This window comes from Muscardinus avellanarius (genome assembly GCF_963383645.1).
Source record: "Muscardinus avellanarius genome assembly, chromosome: 21".
NCBI classification, from domain to species: Eukaryota; Metazoa; Chordata; class Mammalia; order Rodentia; family Gliridae; genus Muscardinus; species Muscardinus avellanarius.
This window is the reverse complement of record NC_137807.1, coordinates 23,680,285-23,704,998: the sequence shown is the minus strand read 5'-3', so window position 1 is coordinate 23,704,998 and position 24,714 is coordinate 23,680,285. Positions and strand designations below refer to the sequence as shown.

Below are 24,714 nucleotides of genomic sequence, written 5' to 3'. Positions count from 1 at the left end.
CATCCTCAGGCCCCGCTCTCTGCCCCTGGGTCGGGCCTCTCTAGCAGGAGGCGGGCTCAGGCCCCGCCGCGGGGGGACCTCAGGCGAGCAGGCTGCGCCCCGCTCCTCAGCACAGGCCGATGTACTTGAGATTGTTCTGTATGATGACGTCCGTCACCGCGTCGAAGACGAACTGGATGTTGCTGGTGTCGGTGGCGCAGGTGAAGTGGGAGTAGATCTCCTTGGTTTCCTTGTTGCGGTTCAGGTCCTCGAACTGCCGCTGGATGTACACGGCGGCCTCCTCGTACGTGTTCTGGCCCTTGTACTCGGGAAAGCAGATGGTGAGCGGGATGCGCCGGATCTTCTCCGACAGCAGGTCCTTCTTGTTCAGGAAGAGGATGAGCGAGGTGTTGATGAACCAGTTGTTGTTGCAGATGGAGTCAAAGAGCCGCAAGCTCTCCGCCATTCGACTCTGGGGGCAGGGAGGGAGGGAGGGGCCGTGTTACTCAAGGCCCGCAGCGAGCAGAGACCCAGCCCCACAGCCCGCCCCTTCTGTTGGGGAGTCCTGCCTGTCGCCCCATGGGGGACGGGCACGTCTGCTGTTACCCACCCCCTGGGGATGCGGGACACCGAGCCAGGCGCCCTGGCGCGCACCTGTCATCCGGCACTTGGGAGGCCGGGATGGGAGGATGGCAGGTTCCAGCCAGCCTCAGCTACTTAGTGAGACCTCGCTTCAAAATAAAATAAGTAGGCTGGGTGTGGTGGCCTACGCTGGCAATCCCAGCATTTGGGAGCCTGAGACAGGAGAATCGCAGTTCGTGGACAGCCTTAGCTACTATTTAGCGAAGCCCTTTGCAACTTGGTGAAACCCTGTTTCAAAAATAAAGAACACAGCCGGGCGTGGTGGCACATGCTTGTGATCCCAGCGCTTGGGAGGCTGAGACAGGAGGATCGCGCAGGTTCAAAGCCAGCCTCAGCTACTTAGTGAGGCTCTCAGCAACTTTAGTGAGACCCTGTTTCTAAATAAAATATAAAGATAGGTCTGGGAGTATGCCCCACAGGTAGAAAGCCTCTTGGTTCCACCCCCAGTACCACCAAAAAACCCCGAAAGAAAGAGAGAAAGAAAGAACGAAAGAAAGGAAGAATACGAAATCAGGCTGGGAGTGTGGCTAGAGATAGAACGCCCCTGCGTTCAGCCCCCAGCTCCCCCCTCATATATGCACATATAACATAAGAACATTGTCCACCTCACCCTAGAGTCCTCTGGGCACTGGTGACCAGCAACCTCAACCCAACACGCGCCAGGAGGCTGACAGCAGCGCTCAGCACAGCTCCCTCTCACCCTGGACCTGCGCTGCCGCCCACCCAAAGGACCCCAGGGTCTCGAGGCCTGTCCCCGGCTGGCCCACAGCCGCCCGTGAAAGCTCAGGTCTTCACGTGAGCTGCTGTCAGACCACATCCCCCTCAGGGTAAGGGGTCTGCACGTGTCGTGTGCAGTCCTTTGAAGCCTCGATTCGCCCCACGGTGTGCGCGAGGGGAGAGCCCACACCCACTTCCAGAGTCTGGTTTCTGTGCGCACTGGGGGTGAAACTCCCTCTCCTCGCCCTCCTTGGCTGTGGGTGGTTTTTTGTTTTTGGTACTGGGGATTGAACCCAGGAGCATCCCACCTCCAAGCTTCACCATCAGCCCTTTTCTTTTTTGAAGCAAGGCCTGTTTCTGTGCTGGCTTTGAACCTGTGATCCTCTGTCTCGGCCTCCCAGGTGTTGGGACTGCAGGTCCGCACCATTGTGTCCCAGCGGCGTGTGCCTCTGTGCTGGCACAGCGTCCGGCCTGCCGCTGGCTGAAGGCAGGCTCCTGTACAGAGCAGGCTGGTGTCCTGGGAGAGCAGTGACCAGGACAGCGCGGCCCAGGCCCCACCCCTCTGTTCCTCTAGTTTTCTAAGGACTTTTATTTAATTTTTTAATTTTACTTTTTGGTACTGAGGATTAAACCCAGGAACATTTTTTTTGAGCTGCGTCCCCAGCCCTATTTTATTTTGAAACGGGGTCTCACTAAGTTGCAAAAGGCCTTGCTAGGTTGCTGAGGCTGTCCTCAAATCTGCAATTCTCCTGTCTCAGCCTCCCAAGTACTGAGATTACAGGTATGTGCCACCAAGCCCAGCTACTCTCAGCCCTTTTTATTTTTTTATTTCGAAATAGGGTCTTGCTAAGTTGCTGCGGCTGGCCTGGAACCTGTAATCCTCCTGTCTCAGCCTCGTGCTAGGATTACAGGTGTGCATCACCAGCCTGGCAGCAAATGTTTTTTTATCTGACTCCCAAACCCACCGTTTCCCCACAAAACATACAATTCTCATCTCCATCTGGAACTACTACTTGGAATTGCTGCTGCTGAAAAAGGTCTGTTTTCAAATAAAAATATAAAAATTAGGTGTCTGGGAGTATAGTCCGGAGGTAGAAGGGTTTCCAGGAACCCCAGTACCACCCAAAAAAAAAAAAAAAAAAAAAAATCTGACATAAAAACGACTCTCAGATCAAATGAACAGGCCACATGCCCAGACACGTTTGGGACCCATTTAGTAAAAGACCCGAGGCTTTGACGCTTATGGCCAGAACTGTCCACCATCAACCGTAGTACTGGTCATGGTGACTATGGCTGGGGCTAGCCATGTGGGCAGGAGGCGTCAGCGTTACCACGGACCGTGGATGGGGGCGCCATCAAATCCTTTAGACTGATTTTGAATAGCAGAGACTCTGGGAAGTGAGTGTCCTCAGGTCTGGGCTGGGGTAGAGTTGACCTTAGAGAAACGGGGAGCGGGGCCCCCACCCAGCTGTGCCGGGGTGAGCTGGTGCCGGCACCGCGGGACCGGGACGCGATGTTCCCGAAGGCGTGAGCCAGGTGGCGGTGGTCTAGGGATTTCGCCGTCTACTAGGAGAGTAATGAGCTCTGATGGGTTCCCGGAAGCCAGTCATCATTTCTCGCGGGAATGATATAATTGAGGGGTACGTCTCTGACCCCAAATTTAGCGCTGAATACGGCTACTCATGCCTACTTGTCTATGCGCCCAGCAGAGACTTGCTGGGTGGGTGTGTTCTGAGCCGCGGGTCACCAACGGGCCCACAGCTCTCAGGCAGCGTAGGGGGGGGGGCTCAGGGACAGCAGGCTGGCCTAGGGGCGGGCCAGACGTGGGGACCTGGCAGATGGGCACGCACTGAGTGCCCGGCTCCCGTGGGAGACCGCTGGGGCGTGTCCTGCCCCAGGCGCAGCCCAGCAGTCCTCTTGCAGGAAGCAGAGTACAGCAAAGAGGAGGGCCCCCTCCACACGCTGCCACAGTGCCCGGCTCGGCGTGGCGTGGCCGGCAGATCACCTGTGCCCCCGCCAGCCACCTGTTGATCACATTGTCCCCTTCCATCCATGCGCTCTGAGCTGTGTGCCTGCGGACACCTCTCCACAGACTCTGAGACCCCTGGACAGTTCTGGGCCTCGTGTTCCTGGCAGAGGTCCCAGGAGGTGGCGCCCACCTGGTTTGTGCCGTGCCCTGCACGTGCGTCCACCAGGAATTGGCTGTGAACCTCCATCGTCTCGTCTCAGCCTCCCACGTACGGGGGTCAAAGGCATGTCCACGCTTACATCCCATGACAGCATTCCTCGAGATAGTCCAGATGGGGAATCTGAGGCCCAGAGGGAGTGATGAGTCCTCCAGTGTGCTGCAGGCTCGGGCACCAGCAGTGGCCCCGGCCTCGTGCGTGTGACAAGGGACAAGTGCCCCTTGGCATCCCGGGAGAGCCTCCGTGGTGACGGGGACCGGCGGCGCCTTACAGTGTTGTTCCGAGAGCTGGTCCTGGTTTGGCCACCACAGGGATGGCACCCGGAAGACCCCAGACTCAAAAGGCAGAAAGATGGAAGCCACTTAGGGACGGCCAGCAAGTCCCCTCCCCGTGAGAGCGAGCGGAGGCCCACGCAGGCACCGCCCGGGGTTAAGCTGGTGGCCGCACACTTCCTCCCCCAACCCCTGCAGCTGGCTGCTGGCGTGCAGAGGCAGGTGTTTGTTTGTGGCAAGCGGTGTTCTACCTCTGAGCCACACCCCAGCCCTTTTCATGTTTTATTTGAAATGGGGTCTCAGTAAGTTGCTGAGGCTAGCCTTGAACTTGCAGTCCTCCTGTCTCAGCCTCCTAAGCTCCAGGGTCCCGGGCAGGTAGCACCGTGCCCGGCTGCTCCTTGGGGTTCTTTCTGGAGCTCAGGCCCCTCCCCACGCCTGCCTCAGTTCCCCTTGCTTTTCTGGGGACACAGGCTTCCCGATTTCTTCTCTGTTCCCTGGGACAGGCCTTGGGGGACCACGCTGGCTCTCACCACCTGTCTCTCTTTTTGTGTTACTGGGGATTTAACCCAGGGGCATTCTACCTCCGAGCTCCACCCCCAGCCCTATTTTTTTCTTCTTTATTTTGAACCAGGGTCTCACTGAGTTGCAAAGGGCCTCACTAAGTAGCTGGGGCTGGCCGCGAATCCAGCCTCCCGGATGCGGGGATTATAAGCGTGCGCCACCATGCCCAGCCTCTCTGTATAGCTGGCTGCCCCTGGCCGGCTCCTCAGCTCTGCCCAGGTGGACTCAGAGAGCCGGTGGGTGGTGCCAACCATGATGTGTCTGTGGCTTAGAGGAAAAGAGGTTTGGGGTGGGTGCAGGCGCTGGAGGGACACTGGGCTTGTCCTTCCCCAACCCGGGCTCTCAGGCAAACACACTCCAGAGGCGGGACCCTCCCTGCCTATCTCTCCTGCTCAACTCCACGGTCAACTGAGACCCTTGTCAGGCACGGTGAAGGACGGGCCGCCCTGCCCTGTGCTGGGGAGCGCGCTGTGGGAACGGTGTCTGGGGGGGCTCTGCCCTGCCCTGGCTGTCACTTCCTCCCAAGTCCCCCTAAAGGCCCCAGGCAAGACAGCTGTGGCTGCAGCACAGGGCAGGACCACCGTGCCAGCCAGGGATCTCGGACCTCGGACCTCACATAAAACAGCATCGCAACCTGGGTGTGGGGCGCACACTTGCAACCCCAGTCGTTGGGAGGCTGAGGCAGGAGGACCGCAGGTTCACCATCAGCAATTCAGTGAGGCCCTCTGCAACTCAGTGAGGGCCTGTTTCAAAATAAAAAAATTAAAGCCGGGCATGGTGGCACATGCTTGTAATTCCGGCATTCGGGAGGCTGAGACAGGAGGATCGCGGTCGGCGGCCAGCCTCAGCTACTTAGGCCCTTCGCAACTCAGTGAGACCCTGTTTCAAAATAAAGAATAAAAAATTGGGCAGGGGGTGTAGCTCGGAGGTCAAATGCCTCTGGGTTCCAGCCCCAGACCCGCAAAAAAAATAAAATAAAATAAAAGAGAGAGAGAGAGAGATAAAAAGGGCTGGCGTGTGTCTCAGAAACAGAACACCCTGGGTTCAATCCCCAGCCCCCTGCACACATTCACAATGCGGGTAATGCGAAGGCTGCGGCTGCTTGTGCTTTGGTACCGGAGTGAATTGTGGGCTCCAGTGGCATGGAGAGCCCGGCCTGGCAGGGCTGGACCCCCTTCCCGTGCAGCCCCCCACAGCCCTCTCCCTGCCTTGACCCCTGGCTGCATGGTGCCTTCCAGGTGACCAGATGATTCTGCCCTCGGCAAGGTGGTGGGGTGGACTGAAAGTCCAGGACGACGGAACAGGCATGGTGGCTGCGTGGGGAGGGGCCGCAACCCTGCCCTGCCAGTCACCAGCTCCTGGCCGCTTGGAGCCTCAGTTTCCCCACTTTAAACAGCATAGGCAAGCGCACCCCCCTCACAGGTGGCTGAGGGCTTGGTGCCCACACTCGGGCACAGGTGGCCGCTGTGGCTAAGTGACCCCGTGGTCGTGGCGGCGGGGGCTCTTCAGCTGGGCCTTGGGGGGAGGGAAGAGGCCCAGGGATACCCCCGGGCGTGCTGGGCGGGGACTCGGCCAGAGCAGCTGTGGAGGGGCGCGTCCTGTCGGCCCGCTCTCTATGTGGAGGACGAGGCCTCGGTTCTGGTAGGATTGGGACAGCCCGGGTCGCCCGCTGTAGAGGAGCTGTGTGCTTGTTCTGGACAGCGAATGCAGCTTTTCACCTGCGGTGGGGCTGTGGGGCCGCTGAAGGAGCCCCATTCACAGGACAGAGCCAGCCCCACAGCCACCATCTGCCAGGCCCAGCGTGGCCCAGGCAACAGGTGCCAGGCTCCAAGGGTGGCGCCCTGGCGGGGGACAAGGCAGAAGCTTCATGTGAGGCTGGACGCCATGCTGGCGCCCTTCAGAGGCGGCAGCTGAGCCGCCCGGCCCCCTCTGGCCTCTCTGTGTGACAGGCTTGGGCACCACCATGTGGGCTGCGTCCAGCTGGGCAGGACATGGCTCGAGGGCCACGGGGCCGCTGGCCAGCCCTCCCTTTCTACCCTGGGTCTGGGGGCAGGAAGGCTTCTGTCTGGGCCCTGCTGATGAAGTCTGGGCCATGGCACCCTCGGGCAGGCACACAGGGCCGGAGAATCTGTGGTGACCACGGCCCTGTGCCGGAGCCCAAGTCAGACACGGACGCCAGAGGAAACCAGTCTAAGGATGGCGTGGTCACTCAGGAAAATGCTTGCACAGGGACAGGTGTGTGTGTGTGTGTGTGCTCTCCTTGCTGCAGAGTAGCAGAGCTGGTGGCACCACTGGCTTGGGAGGCAGGTGGCCTGCTCTGGTGGCTCTGAGGCCGGGTGGGATTGGGACACGGGGAGGCGGTGCTGACGGCCAGGTGACAGGTGGGTCTGTGGAGAGGGCGCTGGCACCCCCGGGCCCACCTGGCCACAAGGGCAGGAGTCCCGAGCCATCTCCGGGAAGCCGCGAGAAGGTTGCGCTCCTGGAGAGTGCTGAGGTCCGGCAGCCGTTCTCCACCAGCCGCGCTCAGGCTTGGCCTCAGGGCCAGGGTGATGGCCCAGGAGTGACACCTTTGTAGTCCCAAGGGCACAAAGGACTGCGTGCTCAGAGCGAGCCCTCGGCTACATCAGCTCAGAATGCGGGGCGCTCACTTCACCCCTATGGAATGTTCTTTTTTTGGAGGGGAGGAATTCGGCGGGGGGGTGGGGGGGTTGAGCCAGGGGTATTCTACCTCGGAACACCACCCCAGACCTTTTTATTTTGAAACACTGTCTTGCTGAGTTGCCCAAGGCCTCACTAAGCTCCCCGGCTGGCCTTGAACCCGTGCGCCTCCTGTCTCAGCCTCCCCAGGGCTGGGCTACCACTCTGACAGCTGGGCGTCGTTTGCTCTCCGTGTTCCTGGCCTTAGCGGAGCTCTGGCCACGCCGCCCAGGCCCTCTGCCTGCCTCCCTGTCCCTCAGCGCAGCTTCTCCCCGCTTCAGGGTTTGGCTCCGGCGGATCTTTCTAGATGGCCTGCCAGGCCCCGCCCTAGTCGCTGTCACCGTGGGTGTGCGTCTGGGGGTGCCTGGTGCCAACACATTCCCCTCCAGGGTGCTTGGCACTCTGCCGGCCATCCACCTCTCTCTCCCTCTGCCCTGACCGCGGGCCTGCCGCCATCCCCAGGGCCACCAAACTGCTGCCTGGGCACCGACCACATGCCTCGCTGCACCTGTGCCCACATACCCCGCGGAAGGCGTTTCGACTGACGGGTCCCCAGGCCTCGCAGGGTCTTCGGCTGCCACCGCCAGCTGGGTCAGAGGGCAGACCGCCTGCGGGCACTGAGCCCCACGGCTGGCGTGTGTTCAGGGCGCGGCGGGAGGGGTTCAGGGAGACTGAGCAATGACTTTTGTAGGACCCTGCTGCTCTGCCACACCCTGCTGGCTCCCTGGCGAAGGGGCCTCTATGGGACCAGGTGACCTGGGGCCAAAGTGCAGGGCACTGCTGGGTGTCGGTCCTCCCCCAGGCCAGAGCTCCCGCCTTAGGAAAATCCGCTGCTTGCCCAAGATGGCCACGAATCTGCCTACCGTGTGACCTGGCTCAGCCTGGTGTGCCTGAAGCTGGCCCTGGAGCGAAATCCTCATCTCCTGGGGGAGCCTTTCCTGAGCCTTCCCCGTCTCCAGGCCCCGTTGCACCCCACAAGGATGTCAGGCTTGGCAGCCGGGCCCTGCCCGAGCCCTGGGGACTTCCTGGGCCCCCCCTGGGCTGTAGACCCATCAAGCCCAGCGTCTGTGCCTCCCTTGCCAGCCTGGCTCCGGGCTGCAGCCTCCCTGGCTCCGCTCCCTCTGCCACAGTGCCCGTGGGGCGCTTCTGTCCACCCTCCCTGTCCTCAAGGAGCTTATGACATGTGGTGGGGACAGGGAAGGAGGCAGGAGGCAGCCAGACAGCCCGAGCAGGCAGCGCAGCGCAGGCGCAGGTGGAGGAGCTGAGTCACGGCTGGGCCTCCCCAGGCGGTCCCGGCGGCGCTGTCTCCGCCAGTCCTGATGTGATCCTGCCATCTTGCAGTGGAAGCAGCTCCCGGGGCCAGGATCCGGGTGTGTGGCTCACACGGCGCCCACCGGGATGGAGTCACGGCCAGCCCCACGCGCTAAGACCCTAAGAAAGGCGCCCTGGTCCTGCTGCCACAGGGAGACAGACGCCCGGGGCGAGGGCGCTGAGCTCCTGGCAGTCCCTTGTCCTCCCAGCAGGAGCTGCACCAGGGGCCGCCCCTCCCTCTGCTCAGCCCGGCACCCAGACGCACTGCCGTTTCCATGACGACCAGGGAGGACGCCTCCACCCTTGGTCTCATGGCAACGCAGGAGGAAGCTGCTGGTCCTGGAGCTGGTCCCTGGCCCACCCACTTGGGTAGTGGGAGAAGGCGGGGAGCGGGGACCTGGCTCCTGCTCAGCCCTTAAGCCTGTGCGAGATGCTGAGGCTGTTGCAGAGGCTCCAGAGAAGCCTCACCCCGGCACCCCATGGCCGCTTAGCCGCGCTTCTGCAAGTGTGTGTGTGGGGGCTCCTGACACCCCAGCTGTTTATCTCAGAAAAGTGGCTGTCAGGGGCTCCCACACTTTTGAGGGACAGAAAGCCATGGGGGGAGGTCCTTGTAACATCTGTCTTTTTGTTGTATTGGGGACTGAACCCTGGCATTCTATCTCTGAGCTACAACCCCCAAATGGACTTTTTATTTATCATATATTTGTTTGTTTATTTGTGGTACTGGGGGTGGATCCCAGGGGCTTTTCTACCTCTGGGCTATACTCTCAGACCTATTTTATACTTTATTTGGAAACAGGGTTTCACTAAGGTGCTGAGAGCCTAAGTAGCTGAGGCTGGCTTTGAACCTGTGCGATCCTCCTGTCTCAGCTTCCCAAGCCCCAGGATTACAAGCGTGTGCCACCACGCCCGGCTTCTAACTTTTTGTTGTGAAGCAGGGTATTAGTGATAGTTAATATCAAGCTGAGGCTGGCCTTGAACCTATGACCTTGCTGTCTCAGCCTCCCAAATCCTGGGATTACAGGGGTGTAGATTCACAGACTAGGCCCCTCTGCATGGCCCTCACCCGGCAAGTGGAGAGCCATAGACTACCCAAGTCACCCTGCAGCCTGGCCACGTCCCTGCTCTCCCGGCCTCAGGGGGCTGGCGGGGTCTAAGGATAAAGCACAGGGTCCCGCCAGCCAATCTGCTCAGTGTCCTCGTCTTCTTCCCACAATCCCCTGTGTGGTCCTGACAGCCCAGAGCATTGTATTAAGGAGGCGAAAGGCGGGTGAGCCGGGCTGCAGGAGCCACATGGGAAGGGCCGGCTGAGCCAGCCTAGGGGCAACAGCGTGGGCTTGGAGTGGCCGTGCCCACAGCTGCCCAGGCTGCCCCTGCGTTCCGTGGGCATTGGGGATGCCGCGGCAGACGGCACGGCCCTGCTGCGTGGCCCCTGTTCTGGCTCAGCCACCTTGGCTCACGGCCCCCTTTCCAGTTTTGCCTTCTCACCACCAATCGCAGGCCCGCCACAGCTTCAGCTCTACACCGGACCTTATTCTTGGGCCTCCTGACCCACCTGGGCTTCCCAGGCAGAGGCCCTGGTGCCCCTCGGCTCAGCGCCAGCCTCTGGCGTCTGACCTCTCCTCTCTGGCTCGATTCAGCTTTCGGCCTTGGCGGCTTGCGTGGCGACCTGGGCCCAGGAAGGGTGAGTGGCTGGTCCCTCAGCAAGTAGGGCGTGGCCCTCGAGGGTACCGAGCAAGGCTGCAGGCCGCCCGGCAGCAGGCCTGGCTCCGAGGTCGCTGCGGGCCCACTGTGGGCCGCCTCAGTCCTCCTTGAACTCCACCTTATCCCAGTCTTGGGGCCTGAGACAGCAGCTGTCTCGGCAGATGAGGAAGGAGTCACAAGGCCACGTGGTGCACAAGCAGTACTGAGGCTGGAGGCCAGCGGCCCCCATCGGCCCCTGGGACTGACCAGACACGTGCTAGTCCGGCCTCCCCAGCACCTTGGCCTCAGCCAGCTGGGGTGGCACCGCTTGTACCTCTAGTGCTTGGGAGGCTGAGCCTGGAGGATCCCAAGTTCAAGGCCAGCCTGGGCAATTCAGTGAGCTTGTCTCAGACTAAGAAACAAAGGTACAGAGGCTGAGGTGGGGCCTCGCTCAGGGCTCCGCGCCCCTCGGTTCAGTCCCCAGCACACCAAGAGGCCCAGTTGGCCCGCTTCCACTTCTCCCTGGAACACAAGCGGCCACTCCTAGATCATTCTCCTAGGTCTTTTTCTTTTTCTTTTCTTTTTTTTGTATTAGAGATTAAACCCAGGGTTCAGTGTACCTCTAAGTTCAACTGAATCTCTTTTTAAAAAAAATTGGAACAGGATCTTGCTAACTTGCCGAGGCTGTCCTTGAACCTGGGATCTCTGTCCCGGCCTCCCCAGGACTGGGGTTACAGGTGTGCACCACCGCACCCAGCACCCCTAGAGTTCTTAAGCTCCTGCTGTATGCAGCGCATCCTTCTGCCCTAAAGAACAGACAGGAGCAAGGAATGGCCCTGGCCTCTGGCACCTGGGCTGCCCAGCAAGGCAGACGAGACAGGCCGGAGGGGGGACTGGCGCCTCCCTGCAGAGGCCAGAGGGCATGGCCACAGAGGGCCGAGGCTGGGCTGGACACTCAAGATGGCGCCAGCCCCCAGAGGAGAAGCACCTGCTGGCTATGGGCACCACTGGTCTCCAGCCCGAGACGCTTACCTAGGCTGCCTGCGCCTCGCCGGGACCTCTGCCCTGTGCAAGGCTTCTGGAAGCTTCCACCACTGGCTGAACCGTCCCAGGTGTCCCAGCCCATCTCCTGCGCAACCACGTGGCCTGCTCTTGGCCAGAGGCCTCCAGCGGGCCCATGTTTCGGCACCATCTGTTCCTTCTCTTGGCCCACCCGCTGGTCGGTACACAGACTTCTGCTTGTGAAGTCGCCCCTAGTCATGACTGCTTGTTCCCCCACTGGGGATCGAACCCACGGGCATTGTACTGCTCAGCTACACCCCCAGATGTATTCTGTTTTTAAACAGGGTCTCGCTAAGTTGCTGAAGGGCTCATTAAGTTGCTTAGGCTGGCCTTGAACCTGTGACCCTCCTGTCTCAGCCTCCCTAGTACTGGGTTATAAGTGTACGCCACCACGCCCGGCTAGCCCTTTCTTTTAATTCACTGCACTGCTCTAATTCCTAGGGCTGTCTGGGGGCTGGTCCCCTGGCCCTGGGGCCGGCGGCAGGCAGGGATGGCCCGTGTAGCGGGTGTTGGGACGGTGTGAGGAGGCATGGGTGCCTGGCTGCCCCTCTGCGCCTCCACGGGGCCGTCACCCTGGGCTGGTGCAGAGGTGGCTTCCTGGCAGACGAGACTGAAAAGGCGTCTGATAAGCAGGTGTTCTTCCCGCGTAAGGCGATTAGGAGCTGCCTGATGCCGCAGCTTGGCGGGTGAGGCTTGGGTTTAGTTTTGTGATTTTGCACCCTCTGGCCAATCCCCAGGTGTTGTGCCCCACTCCCCAAGGGGCTCTGTGTCTCCTTGCCGGTCCATCTGCCAGGCTCCGGCTCTGCCCACCCCAGCTGCCACAGCACCGTGCAGGCGGGAGCCGGGATCCACAGGGCCCGCAGGGTTCAAGCGGAGATTAGCGAGTAAGGGAGAAAGATTAGCAACCGGGCCCAGCTCTTGAAGTGGGACACCTCTGTGTTCCCAGGCCCCGCCGCCTCCAGGGCCGCGGCGTCTCCCTCCCCGCCGCCTGTCCTGTCCAGGCCTCCTCTTCTCCCAGTCCTGCCCCGCCCCGTTCAGTGTCAGCCCCGTGGCTTGGTGGTGACAGATGGCCCTGCCCGGGCGGGGGCTGGAGGGTGTGTTCCAGCCGCGCCCAGAAGTCGGGGCCTCTGCTTACCTGTGGTCCCCACTCTGCTCGGTGACAGCACGCCGTAGTAACGCCGCTCAGGCCTGTCACCGCCACCGCGGGCAGGAGAACTGTTTAAACAAGATAACAGGCTGCCGCCGGGCATGACTCAGGCCTTAATAGCCTGGAACACGCTTGTGCCCAACCTGCCAGGAATGGCGGAGAGCCCCTTCCTGCCTGGGCCGCCTCCTGTGGGCCTGTGCGGCACAGAGGGAGGCTGGGCTGACCCCAGTGACTGCAGGCCAGGCTGCCCGCCGCCCGCCCAGCCCTGGGCTGCTGCCTGTGCTCTGAGCCAGGTTTCTGAGTGTGCGGTGGGGAGGGGACCCTGTTGGCATGGGGCTCAGCGGCCGTGTGTGCCGGGCCCGGGTCTGCCTGCCCTGCCTGTGGTCCTCCCATTACCACTGTCTGCCATCAACGGCCACGCATGCCCTCTCCAGCTCTGAGCCTGTAAAGTACCTGGGAAATAGCCCCAGATCCTCAGGGGTGGGGGAGGCACTAGGCGGCTCAGGGCCATGATGTTGGGCAGCCTGAACACGGGCAGTCTGGGTGGACGTGAGTGGCCACACAACAGTCCTGGCCGTGCCAGGCTGAGGCCCTCCCCATGCCAGGGCCACAGTGTGAACTGGCACCTGCGCACGTAGCGGGGGCTGTGGTCGAGCAGCCCCGTCGCAACTACATGTCGGCGGCACAGGCCCAGCCCCCACGCCCCCAGACCTCTGAGCTGATGCCCGGAAGGCCCAGGACTCTTCTCCTTTTGGTCAAAGTCCCTGGAGTCAGTCCCAGGGGAGGAGTGGTGGAGCAGTGGGTGGGCTGCACCAAGGAGGGTGCTTTAGGAACAACACCTGACTCAGTGCTGGGCAGCGAGCTCCCACAGGCTGCTGGGGCCTCTGCGCTGAGGGGCGCACCCGCTCCTCACACCCAGCAGGCCAGCGGCACAAGGGACGAGGCCCCGGCCCGGGTCAAGGCCAAGCTCCCGCACTGCCCAGTCCCACTCGGCCTCTGCCGTGGCTGCAAGGAGCCCTGGCTCCCGTCTGCGTCTGAGCTGCCTCTCGGTGGGTGGCTCTAAGCGCCCCGCTGTCGGTCACTGGCAGGAAATTAACAGACAGCAGGATGCAGGTGCCCTGTGAATGCACACACAGGCCTGTGTGAGGAAGCAGTACTCCGGAAGTCCTCCGCACTCGGCTCCAGAGGGCCCCGGGCCCCGCGGCCCAGCCCCTGCCCGGCACTGTCCAGCAAGGCGCCCGCTCTGCGCCCCTGGAGCTGCAGCCCGCTCACACCTGTTGAACCAAGGCAGGCGAAGCCGCCCGCGGCTGCCTGGCCCGACCCTGAGAGGAACGTGGGGGCCGAGGGCGAGGAGGGAGCCCTGTGCTGGTGGCTTCTGGGACAGACGCCAGAATGCTCACCTGGGTCAGTGCTGGCCTGACCCAGTGTCTCCGTGTGTGGGGCGGGGGCTGGCGTGAGCGCAGGCTCTGGCTACCGTCTGGTCCAAGTGATGGAGTCCCCCACCAGGAGGACGCTTGAGCGTGGCTTTGTGCAGCCACGTGATCCAGAGTGACTTATGCCCTGGCTCCTAGGCACTGCCACGCCCTCCTGGTTCCAGCGCGCATCACCGCAAGCTCCTGGGGGGAGGCTGTACCCCGTCTGCAGCTGGCCGCTGTGAGGGCCGGTGGGCTGGCAGGATGGCGAGGCAGGCCGCCCAGAGTGCATGGCAGGATAAAGGCCCCAAGGCGAGGCTCGAGGACCAGCACTGACCCTGCATCCCTGGCCAGCCACTGGAAAGTCACGCAGGCGGGCTGGGCGCGCTGCAGCCACTCCAAGCCCTCGTGGCAGCAGGCCCACCACGCCTGGGCCCTCGCCGCCCTCTGGGCGTCAGGGGAGCAGTGCTTGCACCAACTCTGAGGTCAGCTGAGGCGCGAATCCTGGACAGTGGTCAAGGCCTGGACTGTACAGCAGCCCCAAGGGTGCCACGGTCCCAGTCACCTCCTGGGATGCAAAAGCCACCTGGCATGTTGTGAGCAGCAATAAATAAATAAAAATAAAAGCTGGGCGTGGTGGCACAGGCTTGTTTTCCCAGCCTTCTGGAGGCTGAGACAGGATCCTGGTTCATGGACAGCCTCCGCGACTTAGTGAGGCCCTCTGTAACTCAGTGAGACTCTGTTTCAAAATAAAGAATAAAAAATAGGGCAGGGGATGTAGCTTGGAGGTAGAATGCCCCTGGGTTCCATCCCCAGACCCTAAATAAATAAATAAATAAATAAATAAAGCAAACGAGAAAGCAGGCAGACCGTGCCTTTGTGTGGTGCGGTCTCGGCCGAGGACACGCCCTCCTCTCGTGATCCCTGCGGCCGACAGCACCTGTGGAGCCCATCGTGGCTGCCCTTCCCCTGTCCTGCTCATAGGCAGGCTCTGCGGTGCTCACCGGGAGGCTGCTCTGGACTCGAGGCTGTGCCGCACGGGCCTCACTGCCTCCTGGGTGGGCCCCTAAACACCTCACCTTGACTCCGTTCCCAGCCTCACCTGGACCCGCCACAGCCACGTGGGCCTGGCCTCCCGAGGCAGGCAGTGAGGGGGAAGGGCCAGCTGGTGCCCCAGCTGGTGCCCTTGGGGGCCACAGTCCAGGCATGAGGATGACCAGGGCGGCACTGTGAGAGGCCTGGCGTGGCTGGGTGCAGGTGGCGGGGCCTGGCCGTCAGGGGCTATGGTGGGCAGACCGCAGGGGCTGCCTGTGGCAGAGCACGGAGCCAGTGCGGGGGAGGCTGAGCAGCGCCCAGGCAGGTCCGCAGCCACGGCCTTGCCCTCCTGAGTCTGGGCTGCGTCACACACAGTGTCTCCTGGGGCTGAGGGGCAGGTACTGCCAGGCGGGCCCTGAGGGTGGGTCCCACAAGGCGCAGGAATCCTCTGGTTCCCAGGGCGCCTCGCTGCCTCAGTGGGCCCATGCTGCCTGGGCCAAGGGGCTGGGATGTCCTGGGAGAAACTCATTTTGTGCCAGACCCAGCGGTGGGCCCCCCACCCCAGGCAGACAGCGAGGCTCTGGAAGGCCAGCCTGTTGGGTCTGGGTGTCACAGCACACTGGACAGGCCCGCCTGGATGCTGGCCCAGAAGGGCTGCCCATCTTGGGGCTCTTGGCCCGGCCTGGCAGCCCAGTGGCAGGGTCCGCTCCTCTGGGGACCAGGCAGTTTGGGCCACCGTGCCTCCGCCGGCTGTCGAGAACTGGCCTGGGCCATGTGTGAGCTATTTGCTTTGCTGTAGGTGGGTTCATGGCAGGCGGGCTCCAGACAGGTGGTGCCATGGTCCCAGGAGGCCCCTGCCAGTTCCTAGCCTCCCCAGCCCGCTTCCCAGCCGAGCTTGTCTGTGCTGAGGCTGAGCTGCAGGTCTGCCACGATGCCACGCCCTCTGGCCTCCTCCTGGGGCAGCGGAGGCTCAAAGAGAGTCTGGAGGCGCGCCTGGGCTCCCATGGCCCCGTCGGTCCCCTTCTCCTGTCCCACTGCTGGGGATGGGAAGTCACCCAGAACCACAGCCACGCTCTTTCAGGCCGGGGTCCCTGAGCCTGGGGTGCACCAGAGGTGGCAGCTCCTGTGCACGGGGCAGGCCACGGGCTTCCAGCTCCCGTAGCTTACCCGTGGCTGGCTGCCCGAGGGAGGCGTCCACTCACCCGCCCGCCTGCCCTTGGCCATTCCCTGGCTGGGCCAAATCCCCCAGGAGGCTCCCGGACCCCCAGGTCAGGGTCCCCACGGCCAGGCAGGGACACCCGGGCAGGGGCCTGGTGAGGCCCAGGATGCACTGCTTTTCTTACTTATGAGATTAGGGGCGTGGCAGAGACGGGATTAGGGGCGCTCTAGCCTGGGCCCCCGGCCAGCCTGAACTTGGCCCCCTCTAGTTTGGAGCCATATGTAGGGAGAAGGGGCGCTCTTCCTCTGCCCTGGCTAACGCGGGGCGTCTCCCTCACGCCCCCTCCCAGCTGACTGCCACTCAATCCCTCCAGGAACTAGACTGCGGGAGCCCTTGGGGCCTGGGGTCACAGATGGGTGCAGAGGGCCTTGTGCCTGTCAGCACAGGGTGGACCTGATGTCCCGTGACCCGACACCACCAGGTCAGTGCAGCCGCCGGTGCTCACGGCCTCCACCTTAGAGTCTGTTCTCGATGAGTGGAAAAACTGTTTTGCAGTTCTTGGATTATACAAATCCCTGAAAACAATAATAATCTGTGTCTTAAAACCCAGGGCGGTTCTGCTGCGGCGCAAGGAGCAGGCCCTAATGCGCTCAGGAAGTTAATTACCACCGGCCCGGCAGGCTGAGCGGGCCGGGGCTACACTGGAGAGGGGCGTCTGTGAGCGTCCGTGATCCCCTGTGCGGGTGGGGAGTGGGCCCCGGGCCATCCCGCTCCTCCTGCAGCGCCACCCACCCCAGGCCACGGGCGCAGCACCTGGGCCTCGCCCGGCTGGGGCCTTCCTTATCCAGTGCAGGCTGCCTGGCACACCAGCTCTCCCTGCAGGGTGCTGTGCACAGTATTTTACTCTCAGCGGCTGCCAAGCACCCCAGCCCTCGTGGTGGGTTCTGGGTGGTGCTGCTGTCCCAGGGTCTGCTCCCACACCTGGGCCCCCTGCTCCCCTGCAAGCCGGGCTCTGGGGCCAAGGAAGCCTCCTGGCCTATCTCCAGCCTGGGCAGCGGCTCCACAGGCTGCCCCAGAGCAGCCACTCACCCTTCCTGGCTGCTCAGCTTCTCCAGGGGCCGCTGGCTGCTGTCCTGGCGGGCCTTGGGGGAGGACAGAAATGCCTCTCTCCGTCCCTTGCCTATGAATGGGACCTGCATATGCAAGGTGGGACGGCTTCCTGGAGGACGTCACAGGCCTGCTCCCTCTCGGATGGAGACGGGTACAGGAGAGTCCCCAGCCGGGTGACGGTCTCACTTCAGCCGGTGATTGCGAGAAAGCACAGCTCTGGGGCTCCGAGCTGCTTCCCTGTGCAGCACGGTTCTCTTAACCCGCCTAGGCTGGGGGCAGTGGCACGTGCCTGCAATCCCAGAACTGGAGGCCAAGACAGGAGGAGTGCAAGTTCGAGGCCAGCCTGGGCAATGTAGCAAGATCCCTAGCAACTTAGTGAGACCCTGATTCAAAATAAAAATATAGGTCTGGGACTGTAGCCCGGAGGTAGAAGGGCTTCCAGGAACCCCAGTACCACCACCAAAAAAAAAAAAATAATAAAAAATAAAAAATAATAATAATAAAAAATAAAAAATACAAAGATCTGGGGGGTGTAGCTCAGGGAGGGTGCCCCTCACTTCACTCCCTAGGACCGACAGAAACACAGCTGGCTGGAGAGGCCGAGTGGGCCTGATCTGCAGCATCTGCCAATTTCTATGGTGTAATTACTGCCACTTGGTGGATCTGACGCCACCAGTAAGATGTCAGGCAGCTCACAGACTTCCCGGGGATGGAAAAACTGGCTCTTGTGAGCTGGTGTGAGGCATCTCCGCCCCACTGGCTGGCATGGAGAGGGAAGCTCCGCTGCGGCTCAGCCCTGACCCCAGGCTGCTCCCCATTTTGCAGGTGAGCCCCGAGAGCGTCCCTCGCGCTCCTGCCCTGCAGCTCATCAGCACTGGGGCCCCTTCCCCCAAAGCCCACGGGGACTGACGTCCTGTCTCAGGGTGCGAGAGACGTCCTGTCTCAGTGGGCAGTGCCGTGTGGACTCCGTAGGCCTGTGGCAGTTAGCATGGTGGGAAAGAGGGGGCCCCGGGGCTGCTGTCCCAGCTGCTGTCTGGCCCTGCTCAGTGACAGCCTGCCTCAGTGGGGGTGGAGGTCTCTGCTGGTGGTGCCTGACCACCACGGAGGGGCAGCGGAGGCCCCAAGGATGCGGGGAATAAGTGAAGAATAGCCACGTGGGCGTGGCTGCTGTGGGGCAGAGATGTGCCGTGGAGGCTTCATCCCTCCTGGCCACTGAGGACCCCAAAGAGGTGGCCCAGGAGGCATCCGGCATGACAGAAAGGAGGGACGCAAGGCTGTCTAGCTGATGTCCGCCTGGGGGGCAGAGAGAAGGCCCCCGTTTGGTGATCTGAAGTGCCCATGCGCAAGGCGTGTGCCAGGACCCCCTTCTCCATGCGGGCCTATCAGGGGCTGCAGCCAATTGCCTGTGGGGGCGTACACGAAGCTGGGGCCCTGGGCAAGCAGGCATCAGTTGTCACTGAGTGGGGGCCACAGGTTCAGGGCAGCCCAGGAGTCGGGATGCAGAAGGCTGCGGCCGGGCGGAGAAGCCTGCACGGTGGGGGGGGGGCGGTCTGGGGCTGGTCATGAGGGTGTGCTAACTGAGCCCTGTTCCCGAGGACACCATCTGCAGTCTACGCCCTCTGCCTCCCTCCTTCGTGGGGTCTTTCAGAGCAGGGCCAGCTCTGGGCTGCCCGGTCTTTGGGAACCCAAACCTCTCCGCCAGCCTGGCCCTAGGAGGTCCCCACTGACAAAGCGCCCGTGCCCTTGGCACATCGTGGAGAAAGGTGGCCGGAGACCTGGCCCAGAGGGAGAAGCGGTGGCATTGCTCTGGGGCCAGGCCGGGGTCAGGAGCAGGGGCGGGCGGCGCTGTGCAGGTACCCACAGTCTTGCCACTGACTGTGGAGGGGATGTGGTCCCAGATGCCCACGCATGACCCCGAGCCATCTTCCATCCTCCGAGTGAGGCTTGCACCCAAGGCCGCCGGCGGGGCAGCCCTGTACCCGCAGGACCCGGGGCTGGTAGTGGGAAGGGATCTGGGGAACCCGGGGGCAGTGCCGGGCCGGCCCGAGAGCCGGAGACTCGGCCCCGGGTCACGGATGGGACCTGGGAGCCTCTGTTCTGCTCTGTACAGCTGGCTAGCGCTGCTAAGAGAGCCCGAGGGCACCTCCCAATTCCAGGCCTGTGTGCTGGGGAGCGTTCCCCAAGTGTGATCCCGCCCTCCGACGCCGCGAGCGGGACAGTCTTGCTGCATGCCCCCTGCTGCCAGTCACGCTGCCGGCCGCTGTTTAAACGCCAAGCTGAACGCACAGCTGCCCTTGCAGACTAGACGAGGTGCTCGGCGGCAGGGCCAGCACCCTGGCTGCCGCCGGAGCACTGGCTGGTGGGTGGGTGGCAGCCCCCTGGGTGTGCCAGCGCTGCTGACCTGCCTGAGTGAGGAGGGGACAGGGCCGTGGCCAGGGCGGGAGAGGCCGCCTGCCTGCAGTCTGGCTGCCCAGCACCAACACCTGGAGCTCCTGCCGCCAGAGGGGTGCCGGGTGTGCTGGCTATCGCCAGCTGTCAGTAGAGGAGGGCCCAGGCCTCCCGGGGTGAGGGCACCGCCTGCTTTGGGGTGCAAGTGGCTACCACTGGTCCCAGCTGACACTGGCCTGGGGGCTGTGCCTGCTGGTCTGGGGGTGTCCCTGGGCCAGGGCTTGTGGGAGTGAAGCAGTGGCCACAGATTTGACACTCCCCAGCTCCTAGAGCCGCACAGACTAGCCTCTGCCCGCCCAGCCCGGGGCCTGCACCTGCACGGCAGCACCGACCAACAGGGCAGCCGAGGGGCCGGGAATGTGACAGCTACCCCCAGGCAGTGGGCAGCGGGCTCCCTGTGGGATTCCACGTGAGAACACCAATGCTTTACCACCAGGCCTTCGGATCTGTCCCTTCCAGAGGCTCCCTCTGCCATTAAGCGGCCGGCAGAGTCCGCTGGCTGACCCACAAGGACAGGGGTGGGTGGCAGGCAGGCCCCGACATCCACTGTCCCCGCACCTCTGACAGGAGCGGGGACGTGCTCCCCCAGGCCTTTGGCTGTGCTCCGCACGGCTATGAGTGCTGGTCTCCACGTCTCCTCCACAGCCTCCTGGGCCGCAGCGGCCCAGCTCTGCCAACAGGCCGTGTGCGAATGCCCGAGGAGGCAGACCCTGCCCCTGACCTCGGGAGGACCCAAGGGGGCAGCTGCCAGCACCGCCTGCACTCGCACCTTGACAGAAACCTGCCCGGCCATGACGGAAACACCAGGTGCGGCGGCTCCAGGGGCCATGGGGGCAGTGCCTGGGAGCCCCGCACCTCCACGGGGCTGGTGTGGTGCCACCGGGGCAGTGCCAAGCGGGTGCTGAAGGCCTATCGGCTTGGAGCCCCAGAGACCCACCGGGACGGGAGGGGGCATGGTGTCCCGCACGCTCCCAGCACGTCTTCTTGGATACCAGGGCGGCGGCATGGCTGAGGGTGGGCATGGCTCCCGTGTGTGATGTGGCCATGGTCCAGATGCCTGGGAACCGCCTCCCATGCCCCAGGGCGCGGCTGCCTGGAGTCTCCGCAGCCCTCACACCCAGAGGCCCGGCGACGCGGCTGCTCTCCTTGGCAACCTGCTGACGCAGGAGCCAGCGGGCGGGCTGGGGGCTGTGGCTCCCTCGCCAGGCACGGGGGCGGGGCACCGCCAGCCTCCGTCGGAGGGCAGCCAAGGCCTCACTGCCTGCGCACGGGGAAGGCAAGCGGGAGCTGGGGGAGCCGTGTCGGGCCTTGGCGCCCGGCCCCGAGGTTACTCTGCCTGCTGCTGGCTGACTCGGGGCCGGGGCCAGGGGATGCTTGGGCCTTCCAGGAGAGGCGATGGCCCAGGCCTATTTGGGAAGGCATTGTCTGCGCCGAGGCCTGTTTGTTTTCCACCCAGATATGGCTGGTGGAGCATGAAAGGCCAGAACCACTTGGAATCCCATGAATCTCCAGCCTTGAGAATTTCCTTTTCTGGTGAAGGATCCCTTCCCTAGGCCTGCGAGGCCAGGGTAGTGGTGGTAGGGGTGCGGCCAATGCCAGCCCCTCCACTTAGAGTCCCCTTAATCGAGGGAGCACAGGCCTCGGTGATCCCAGGGGCACGGCTGGGAGGCCCCCAGGGCGGTCCCAGGGGCTTGCCACAGTGAGCAGCTCACCCCAGGTGAACACTCAACAGAGGAGCGTTGGGGGAGTGTGCTCCGCTGGGCTTCAGGAAGGCCTCCCGGGGGTCACCTGGGAGGATCCTGAAGGGTGGGCGGGGCCGGGAACTGGCCGGTCACGCTAGGTCTGGACAGAGCGCGCTGAAAGCGGTGGGCGGGGCCAGGCGGGGCGCAAGGGCAGGCCAGGCGCAGGCCTGGCTCGAAGGACACCCGGCCCTCATCCTGGGCAGGTGCTGAGAGCAGAGATTACAGCCAAAGCTCTCCCTGAAGCTCGGGGCCGGGCGTCCTGCCTCGTGGGTCATGCATACTTGTGGGCACCGCCAGAGGTTGGGCCTGGGGCCAGTGTCAGGGATGAAAGACAGCAGGACACGAGGCCTCTGGACTGTTTCTTGCCGGCTTCCAGGCCCAGCAGAAGACAGAAGCCTAGAGAGCCCACGGCCCGGTCGGCCACGCGTAGACTGGCATGTTGCTGCCCCGTCGGGCCAGCCCCAGGGCCTTGCCTGCAGTAATGGCTACAGGGGGAGCCTGGCCCTCACCCAGAACCATGCACGGCGCAGGAGTGGGGCAGCCAGAGAAGTAAGGGGCGAGGAGCCCAGAAACCCTCACTCACAGGCAGACCGGGAGCAGGGTGGCCACGCTGGCCCAACTGCCAGGCTCATCGTCCGGGCACGGTCCTGGGGACTCCCCCAGATGCACGAAGGGGAGAAGAGGCGAGCCCATCCTCGTGCTCTGCAGCCACTGATGAAGGGCCACGGCCCTTCTCTGCCCAGAAAAACGCCTGGGTTCCAGCATGGTGGCCAAGCCCGGAGCTTTCCACAGACTCCCCAGGAGGCCACAGGCCCGAAGTCAGAACCCTCGATGGACCCCCAATAAGGCCGCCAGCCGTAACAGGACGGATGAAGGAAGGAGCCCTGCCTGACCGACCCAGTCAGCACCCAAGTGGGAGGCTGGCCGCCCAGCACGGGGCTCCACGTCCACGGGTCTGCCCACCAGCACCAGCACCTGCCCTGAGCTCTGGGGCACCCACAACTCCACTCTTGGCTCCCCGTGGGGCCCGTGCCACCGCTCCCCATCCCGGGGCAGAGAGGCATGAACCTAGGCCCCACGCTCAGCGAGCACCAGCCCCGGAGCCGTCGGAGGACCAGACTCCAGAGAGTCTGGTCTTTGCTTGGTGCTCTGCCTGGCGTACAGCCTCTGTGGAGGGCCCCCGGGGCAGGGTGCCCTGGCCACGCCGCCCCCTTCACGTCCCTCCCTGGCAGCGCCCCCGGGGAGCCTGCAGTTGCCTCCTACTTCTGCTGGTCACAAGCGCCGCCCACCGTCTCCAGGCCGGGACCCTCGCCTCCTTCCCTGGTCCCGTGGCCCCCAGGCCTGGGTGTCTGCCGCACTGAGGCGGGCCATCTGGGAACCGGGCAACACGAGGCTGGTGCCATCTGCAGCCGGGAGAATGAGCCCCCTCCGCGGAGCCCACCACCTGGCCCCCGAGGCCAGGCAGCCAGTGAGAGTCGGGCTGCGGGCACCTGCCAGCGTGACCTGAGGTCCCATGCTGCACGCCGCGCTCCCCGGACACAGCCGAGAGCCTTCCCGCCCCGTCCTAGCAGCGGCAGCCGGCCACTCACCGTCTGGTTGTCTTCATACAGCTTGAGGTCGTAGCCGCTGAGCTCCACGCAGAAGATGATGGCCGTGACGCCCTCGAAGCAGTGGATCCACTTCTTGCGCTCCGACCGCTGCCCGCCCACGTCCACCATCTTGAAGGTGAGCTCCTTGAAGGTGAACTTGTTCTCCACGATGCCCGTGGTCATGTCCCGGGAGCGCAGGATGTCCTCCACGGTGGGGATGTAGTCGGGCGCGGCGATGCGCTCCAGGTCGTTCAGATAGTAGGCCGCGTTGTCCTCCAGGTGGTACTCGCTGGAGCGGCCGAAGCAGGCCTGCGCGCCGGGGTCCGCCCACAGCCGCCGCATGACGCCCAGCAGCTCGGGGGTGATCTCGCCCTTGCTCTCGGCCGGCCCGGTCAGCGCGAACAGCTGAACGGCGTCGTAGGCGCGGTCCGGGTTGTGGAAGTCGATCTTGAGGGCGGCCAGGGCCCGGATGATGCGGGTCAGCGAGTCGATGGCGTTGTAGATGATGAGGGGCCGGTACTCCTTGCAGGCCTCCAGGTTGAAGCCGCCGCTGTGGATAATCTTCATCTGCTTGACGATGGTGCTCTTGCCCGAGTTGCTGGTGCCCAGCAGGAGCAGCTTGATCTCACGGCGCTGCCGCTGGCTCTCGGAGCGCAGGTGGCGGTCGATTCTCCGGGACCGCCGCGCCGCCTCTTTCTCCTCTGAGCTTTGCCGACATCCCATGATCCGGCAGCAGGGGGCCCGGACGTGGGGCGCGCGCCTCTCCCTCTCGCCCCCAAGTGGGAATGGCTGCACGGGGGGATTCTGAGACCGTGGCCCTGGGTGCCCGTCGGGCAGACGGGAGCCAGCCGTGCCAGGCGCGCTCAGTGCCGGCTGGGGAGCGGGGCCGTGGCAGGTTGCAGCCCCTGGCCCGCGGCTGCCTCTCTGGCGGGCATGCTGCACCGGGGCTGGGCCGCGCCCTCCCTTCAGGGCACTCCACCTCCCTCCTTCGCTGTAGTCCTTCCCTGCGCGGCCAGGGTGGGAAGCCCTCTGCCTAGGCTGCCGCCGGCTGCTCTCCCGTTGCTGTGGCGATAGGGCTCGGCGTGGCTGGAGGGCCCTGCGCTCCCGGTGGCCCCCCTGCCTTCTGCTCCGGCTCCCGGCAGCACATCCGGCCCTTCACCTGCCAAACAGACAACAGCGTGAGCCGTCTTCTGAAGGACAGGGAAAGGGTGCAGCCGCCGGCCACAGGGGCACAGGGCCCCCGCCGCCTCCTGGAGTCGAATGGGCCGCCTCGGCACCCACCCGGTGGCGTGGCTCGCGCTGGCCCCGGCTTCCCTGCACCGCGTGTCTGGCTGGGGTTCGGCAGTGTCCCCGCTCTCCAAGGGCACGGTGGAGCTTGGCTCCACAAACTCTTAAGTGGGGTCCTGGCCTGAGGACCAAGGGAGGCCCAGGACCCCTCGACCCCACAGCTTGGGATATGGGGGACCCCCTGGACTCGTCTCCTGCTGGGGGGCTGGGTCACCTCTCTTCTCCCCAGGAGGGAGGCCTGGCCCCGCCTTCCTACAAGGCATCCTGCGGTCAGCCGGGCAGTGGGCTTGAAAGTGGGCAGAGGTGGGTTCCTTGGCCTTGTGCCCCAAGCGGAGCAGTGCCCAGGTGCAGGGAAGAAGGAAAAGGGACGGGGAGGCTGAAGAAGCCCCGCGCCTCTGCACTCCCATCCCCAGGGCCGTGTCAGGGGAGCGGCAGGGATCACCCCAGAATCAGGCCCCGCTGAGCGTGAAGCCCATCCTGGAGGTCGAGCTTAGCCCCGCCTGGCGTTCCCAGGGTGAGGGAGCCGCAGGATGAGCCCGGGACGGGCGTGGGGTGCGCGATGCGCCCTGTGTGCTGCGCCCCAGCTCGCTCCCTAGCGGTTCCGGGTTGCAGGATCCCAGGGGAGGCTCCTGTCTTTCACCCTGTCTCCTATATTTCCTTTGATGAACTCACGAG

At 63.7% G+C, this 24,714-nt stretch overlaps 2 protein-coding genes across 2 annotated transcripts in view; one reads left to right on the top strand and one right to left on the bottom strand.

Moving 5' to 3' along the window:
• RSPH14 (radial spoke head 14 homolog) overlaps positions 1-24,714 on the top strand; it is a gene marked incomplete at both ends in the record, with an annotated part of 68,660 nt that overhangs the window by 14,172 nt on the left and 29,774 nt on the right. The window lies entirely within an intron of this gene.
• GNAZ (G protein subunit alpha z) lies at positions 107-23,475 on the bottom strand (the record flags this gene model as incomplete). The annotated part of the gene is made up of 2 exons (XM_080717507.1): positions 107-451; positions 22,753-23,475. The coding sequence occupies 2 exons, from the start codon at positions 23,473-23,475 to the stop codon at positions 107-109; spliced, it is 1,068 nt and encodes a 355-aa protein (XP_080573633.1).